Source organism: Myxocyprinus asiaticus, chromosome 1 (genome assembly GCF_019703515.2).
Source record: "Myxocyprinus asiaticus isolate MX2 ecotype Aquarium Trade chromosome 1, UBuf_Myxa_2, whole genome shotgun sequence".
NCBI lineage: Eukaryota > Metazoa > Chordata > Actinopteri > Cypriniformes > Catostomidae > Myxocyprinus > Myxocyprinus asiaticus.
This window is the reverse complement of record NC_059344.1, coordinates 15,247,479-15,254,491: the sequence shown is the minus strand read 5'-3', so window position 1 is coordinate 15,254,491 and position 7,013 is coordinate 15,247,479. Positions and strand designations below refer to the sequence as shown.

Below are 7,013 nucleotides of genomic sequence, written 5' to 3'. Positions count from 1 at the left end.
TTTATTATCTAAATAAATGAGAAATATATATATTTTTATATTTATTTTAGTATAGTTTTGTTCAGTTTTAAGGTATTAACTTTTTTTCTGATTCTAATTGAGCATTTCTGATTTGGAAAGCAGCTAAGGCCTTAAATAGTTGCTTTTTCTACTTTATGTTAGAAATGCATTTTGGAGTTTGTGGGCTGTGGAAACTGAAAACCATTTTCAAAGGCTTAAGAATACATCTAACAAACCATTATAATGACCTGGATCAGACATATGCCCACTCTTTTGCAGGAGGAGCAACCTGGTTCAGTAGAATATGCAGCTGTACATTTCTCAAACAAGAAGCCCAAGACAGCAGGAAGACATACTACAGATACAATTGCTGTGTTTGCTGGATAAATACACTGTTAACTCAAATATGGAGAAGATTGTTGATATACCATTTCAACAAAAATGTGATTGAGAAATAGGAGTTTTATCTAAAACAGATTTTCTGATAAAATCTTCAAAAATAAGACTCTAAATGCTATGTAAATATGGCCATAGTATTGTTATTATGGTGTGTATATCTTCTTGACGTTGGTATGTGCAGTGCAGCGTTAAATAACAAATGTAATATATATACACACACATACACATATATGGTACTGTTTCCAAAATTGTAGGCACATTATATTTTGCACAAAAAAGCATTCGTCTTAAAACAGTTATTTTTTATATTCTATTTTTAGTGTATTCGTAGGAAATATACATTTTAGATTTCAACACTCTTTTTGCAAATAGAATTGAATAGAAGAAGAACAAGGAGCCCTTCAACAGATGGTATGGCCTTCACAGAGCCTGGATCTCAACATCATTGGTTCAGTCTGGGTTTACAAGAAGAGACAGCCTACATAGATAGAAAACCTCCAAGTTCTCCAAGAAGCTTGGAACATCCTATCTGCCAACAACCAAGAAAAACTGTCCATGCAGGTGTACCTAGAAGAATTGGTGCTGTTTTGAAGGCAAATGTTGTCACACCAAATATTGGTTTAGCTTTTTTTATGTTAACTGGACTTACTGGACTGTATGAAATCAGTTGATAATTGAAAACTATTTATGGCGTTATTTTTGAAGACATCCTCACTATGCATCATTTTTCACAAGTGCCTAAAATGTTTGCACATTACTGAATGTTTATAGTAAATAATAATAATAATAATAAAAGAACTGTCATTAGTTTGTTGTTTGTTTTCTTGACACTGTTGCCTTTGACTTGCTCACTGGAGGGTTTGTAAGGCACTACTGCTTGTAAAGATGCTTAAAAACAATATTGAGAAAAGCTCTCAATTTCTGTGCCACAACCATCATCAATGGAAATTCAAAAATAAAATAATTAATAATAAAAAAAATAAATAAAAAAAATAAACTTTTTTTCTGCAATAAGATTTCAGAAAACTCCCCCCATCTTTCATTGGTTCTACAAACATATAGTCCCACCTCAAACTCACTTCATTGGTCAAGCCAATGTTGCTGTGTCACTATTAGCAGGCCTCTCCAACAAACTGTCTTTTTTTATATATATATAGTGTCACATATATAGTCATATAGTTCACTCTGCATTTTAAGCTTGGATATGAGAAATAATTTTAAAATCTACACACATCATTACACACTTATTCATGAAACATGCACAGAACAATCTGTATGTAAATTATTAGTAAAACAACACAAATTTGTTCTGCTGTTGTTTCATGAATAAGGCCCATACGTTTTTTTTTTATTTTTATTTTTTTTTTATTGTTGATTAAAATTATGTGGACCTAAAAAATACTAAAATATCTAACTATGTCAGTATCAATTATTCCATTTGTTTTGTATATAGATGCACTGAATTGTTATTGCTGTTTTAAACTGGCAACAGTAAATTAGTTGTGGACTGGCATTTTGATTGATAGGCTTGGATAGTTTGGTTTTGGCATAAGCCACACCCCCTTAACATAAATAAAACACATTTATTCCCTCCTCTTAATTTCCTCTTTGGATTTAGTCTTATACAGTACAGCAATGGCCCATATAATACTTTCAGCCCTGTTGCTCAGTGGCATGGGTAAGCATTACTTTACTACAATTACTTCTATCATACAAGATAGGAATGATTTATTCTTTCAAGATTAATTAGTAAGATTATATTGAGATTTCTTTAAGCATTTTCTGACATGTTACAATGGTTCTATAAATATTAATATGAAGGTATTTGTTAATCTTCTGTGGGTTTTAGGTTTGCTCACAGTTATTCAGTCATCTCAGATAGTCACAATAACAGCTCACCCAGGAGATAACATCACTATTTGGTGTCAACATACTTCAGAAATTGGAAAGAAACTATACTGGTTCAAACAAACAAACGGTGCTGTACCTCTTATCATTGTATACATGCTGTTAACCTTCAAGTTGCAGGGATTAAGGGCAAATTATTTAAATGATTTTCAACAAGACCATCTGGTCTTGTATGTGTACAGCAAAAACACCTCCCTGAGAATTTTAAATGTGGATTTTTCTGATTCTGGCTTGTACTACTGTGGTTGGCAAAACTGGATGATGCAATTTGGTGATGGAACACACCTAAACATCAAAGGTAATCTCTCTTTACCAATAACACTCTTGTAGAGGAATTGCTTGTTCACATTTTGTGTAAAAATATAAAATATTTTTTCTTGCAAAGTACAGAAGTTCATTGTCATTGTGATTTCAAGACTGCTTATTAGTGATGCTGTGTATTTTAGAAGTTTGGTAAATATGCTAAGTAACAAAATGTGTCTTTTTCATATTGCCCAGAGAGAAATGCTTCAACACTGAAAAATCACACGGAAATGACAAACAAAGGTTTTCATCTGCTTTTCTTTAACACGCTTTAACATGTACAATAATGCCTTCATGTAGATGGTGTTTTGTTTTAGTAAAATGTGATTGTTATATGTTTAATAGATCACAAGAAAAGCCCCATGTCTACAAGAGTCTGTTCTGGAAGCATATTTTATAAGCTGACCTTTATTTTTGGCAGTATTATTGTCCTTCTCATCATCATTCCTCTCACTCTGGTCATCATTAAGATACAGAGCAGAAAAATACAGGAACAAGGTAACAGTTAATCTTCTTTGTTCGAAAGGTCAAGTTACCTAAAATATGCAGCAAAGCACAACACTAAATGTGAAAAGAAAAAAGAAAAACCCAGCTCAAAGTCTCTTTCCGTTGTCGCAGATGCTGATCGACATGTACAACAAATTGATGACAAGGTAAATTTCAGAAAAATAATTTACATTCTCTGCGTACACTATGGGAAAATTAAGTTCAAATCCACAGTTCTAATACGGGTCTGAGATCAAGCAAAGCTTGTTTCATTCAGAAGTCTGAGGTCAGCATCATATATTATCAGAGGGAGTCATTTTTTAGGGCTGTGCAAAATTGAAATGTCTTGCAATGGGGCTGTAGAAACATCCTAACCCTAGAGGTGCGTTTCAAACCGCAGGGTCTCTACACAGTATTCACTGCTCCCAACTCACTGAACAAGGGTTATCTGTTGAAGTCCACTTCATGTGACAAAATTCGTACAATTGGAATACCCTACAATACCATCAAACACAGACGGCGCTTGAGTCGCGCTGATCACGGGGTTCAAGATGACACAATATACTTGTGTAGATACATATAAAATGTACAATAAATAAACTTACATCCATATATTCTGTATCTAAATTAATATAATATATCCATGTGTATACTTATAAAAATGTATAGTTGTACAGTTAAATTAATATATTTTTTATATAAGTTAAATATAAATTAAATGACAGTTGCTGATTAATTTAAAAAATAAATGATATGTGGTTATTTTCTAATAGGATATGTGTGTCTTCTTAACTGTTATATGACCAATTGTCATGATAATGGATGTAACGGTCGCATCTTGTGCGCTTTGCTCTCCAGCACAACCGCATAGAAAGCACACCTGAGGTAAATTAAGCTTAATTAAAACAACAGTGTCTCAAACTCCTTTAGTTTATTTGATTTTAGCATTTATTTTAGACAAACTATGTCAGTAATCTGCTAGTTCACAATGACTGGTGGGTAAATTTCCCTCTCCACTTCCTGTGAAGTGATGTATCGATGTACAATTATTCCTTATGCCGTATGAAGTGCACCTTAAACTGATCATAAACGTTCCCTTCGGATAGGAAACTCCCTTAAGATGGCTGAATACTGTGTGAAGTCCACTTTGGAGGACCCTAACAGTTGACTGGAACACACCTTAGAATTCTGTTTTATGTTTTGTAACCATGGCGATTTCAGTTAAGATTTCGGATTGTTCTTAATATAGGAAGTTTCTGGATGGTCCCAGATCTATTGTGATATTTGTGATATATGCAGGGTTGGGAGGGTTACTTTTGAAATGTATTACACTACAGATTACAGAATACATGCTGTAAAATGTAATTTGTAACGTATTCAGTTAGATTACTCAAGGTCAGTAATGTATTCTAAATACTATGAATTACTTCTTCAGCACTGGTAGATTTTTTCACTTGTTTTGACTATAAAAACTCTGTCAGTACAGTAAGACAAAATACACATGTTAAAAATACATTCTCTGAAAAACCTAAATATCTTATGCAGTGTTGTTTCTAAAACAAGATAAATAAAACTGATCTTTTTTTAAGGATTTTTAGATATTTCTAAAGGAAAAAAATACAAAAAATATCATTAAGAATACGGTTTTGCCCTAATATCAAAGGTCTTACTAGAAAAAAAAAGAAATTATGATCCAATGTGAATTTTCTTGATAACAGAAATATGATCGTGTCTGGTAACGTGCATGAAAAATGGCTAGAAATAGCATTTTAGCTTAGTGTAAAGCTGACAATTTACACAAGGTTTATTTATATTTCTTCTGCTCCAAACTTACTTCAAACTTACTTCTCTGTCTGCTTGTATGAATGTAACACATCATAAGAAAGTGTTTCACCGCTGTTCAAATGCACTTTGGATCGCATCATTCATATGTATAAATGTTTTCCATCTGAAAGGACTAAATATTAAATGAAACAAATGACAATAAAATGCAAAGTAATCTCTTCAGTAATCAAAATACTTTTGAATGTAACTGTATTCTAATTACCAATGATTTAAATTGTAACTGTAGTGGAATACAGTTACTTATATTTTGTATTTTAAATACGTAATCCTTTTAGATGTATTCAGTTACTCCCTAACCCTGGATATATGTGATGTATGTGTTTCTTAAGAACCTGTTGTATACTGTGGGCCTACTTATCTTTGCTGTTTGCAAAGGCAAATTTGATTCATTAAGCATATTTTCTTCATTATTTATTTTGCTTATCTGATTTTCTAATTAAAATATTTTCTCAGTTGAATTTACTAATTTATCAGAATTGTATTTAATCACACACACACACACACACACACACATATATATATGTGTGTGTGTGTGTGTGTGTGTGTGTGTGTGTGTATATATATAATATATTATTTTTTTTATTATTTATTTATTTATTTTTGTCAGTAAAAGCTTTTCATGGTTCTCTGGTCTTAAAGGCAGATTTCAATCTGTTGCAGGAACCACATTCAGCAATATATGCTGCTCTACATTTCCCTAAACAGAACACCAGGAAAGCAGAGAGACATTCTAAGCAAACATACGTTGTGTATTCTGCTACTAGATAGAACTATAGTGTTTTAAAGACACATATTAAAATATTGTATTTTACACAATTCAATGAGCCAGACTTTCACTTGTTTTAATCTAGGCTCTTTTTATATTCATATTCTATTACTAATTTTATAAATAATAAATGTATGAGTTCTGCAATGTTTTACTTGCTGCAATCATTGTATGTAAAAGTTCATCTTGGAACTTAGATGTGATTATGTATCATGAGGATATAACTGGGGCCTAACTCGAGAGGCAGGGAATGTGACTGATATAATTTCCTAAACAGGCCCTGACAGGAAGAAGCTGTTCAGTGTAGAGCGAGACTTACTGAGGTCAACTTCTGTGGACCAGAATACATACTCAGCTGTAAAAATGTATATCAAAACGTTGTTGAACAAATGATTATAATTATGTGCTCAATGATTATTGATTACAACACTGTACTATGTGAGCATCAATTTCATATGACCATCATGAATATACATATTGATAATATTTCTGATGACAACTTGTAAGGCTCTTCTGTAAAGCTGCTATGAAACAATATGTATTGTGAAAAGTGCTATACAAATAAAACAAATCATGTTAAATTTGACAAAGAAGAAATGAGCAAACAAACCAAAGAATACACACAAAACAGTCACTTGATGCTTTCTTAAATGTCAGTGCTAGAGTGTGCACCAGTGTGCGCACCGGTATAGCACAGTACATCATGGTTTAATTGTTTTACATCCACCAGACTGACCCCAGCTCATCTCTCACACCCCTCACTGCAGCTAAACCACACAAACACAATTCACACAACATGTGCTTCACATCACTTTCCATAACCACAGCCATTTATTTATTTGTAATGACAAGGTATAGATGAAAATAACTTGAAAAATATACCAATACAACTAGGAATTCAATTATCAAAGTTAAATCCGGCCCGCCAGTCATTTTTATCTGCCCCTTTGTGTAATTTTGATAAAATTGCAAAACACTCTCTGTGCAAAACTCAGCGGTGAACAACAATCAGAGGTGTGTGTATGGTTATTTATCAGTGATTTTAACTACATTCACTGGTGTTTTCAACAGCATTCAGCTGTCATCAGAGCACAGATTTGGATTAGCGCATGCTCGTTTATGTTTTTCTAGCTATCGTTCAGTGACATAGGTGAGCATATTTAATCGCGTTTAATTCAATCAAATGTATTTATGCAAATTGCTTAGCTGCAGTGTGAAGTGCGGTCAAATCTATAGACATAAAATATATTATAACGGCAGTTGTAATAAGTGGCGTCGCTCAAATGCAACAAAAGAGACAATGATG

The 7,013-nt window shown here is 32.8% G+C and overlaps 1 protein-coding gene across 1 annotated transcript; it reads left to right on the top strand.

Moving 5' to 3' along the window:
- Positions 1 to 2,027: 2,027 nt before the first annotated feature.
- LOC127418119 (uncharacterized) lies at positions 2,028 to 5,709 on the top strand. Its single transcript, XM_051658551.1, has 6 exons — positions 2,028 to 2,077; positions 2,249 to 2,605; positions 2,806 to 2,853; positions 2,956 to 3,108; positions 3,229 to 3,263; positions 5,602 to 5,709. Exons 1-6 carry the CDS (start codon positions 2,035 to 2,037, stop codon positions 5,707 to 5,709), a joined length of 744 nt encoding a protein of 247 aa, XP_051514511.1. The 5' UTR covers positions 2,028 to 2,034.
- The last annotated feature ends 1,304 nt before the right edge of the window (positions 5,710 to 7,013 follow it).

Coding starts and splice junctions, on each gene's coding strand:
- LOC127418119 (XM_051658551.1), top strand. CDS start 2,035: ATGGCCCATATAATACTTTCAGCCCTGTTGCTCAGTGGCATGG. Junction 2,078..2,248: donor CCTGTTGCTCAGTGGCATGG/GTAAGCATTACT, acceptor TGTGGGTTTTAG/GTTTGCTCACAGTTATTCAG. Junction 2,606..2,805: donor AACACACCTAAACATCAAAG/GTAATCTCTCTT, acceptor CATATTGCCCAG/AGAGAAATGCTTCAACACTG.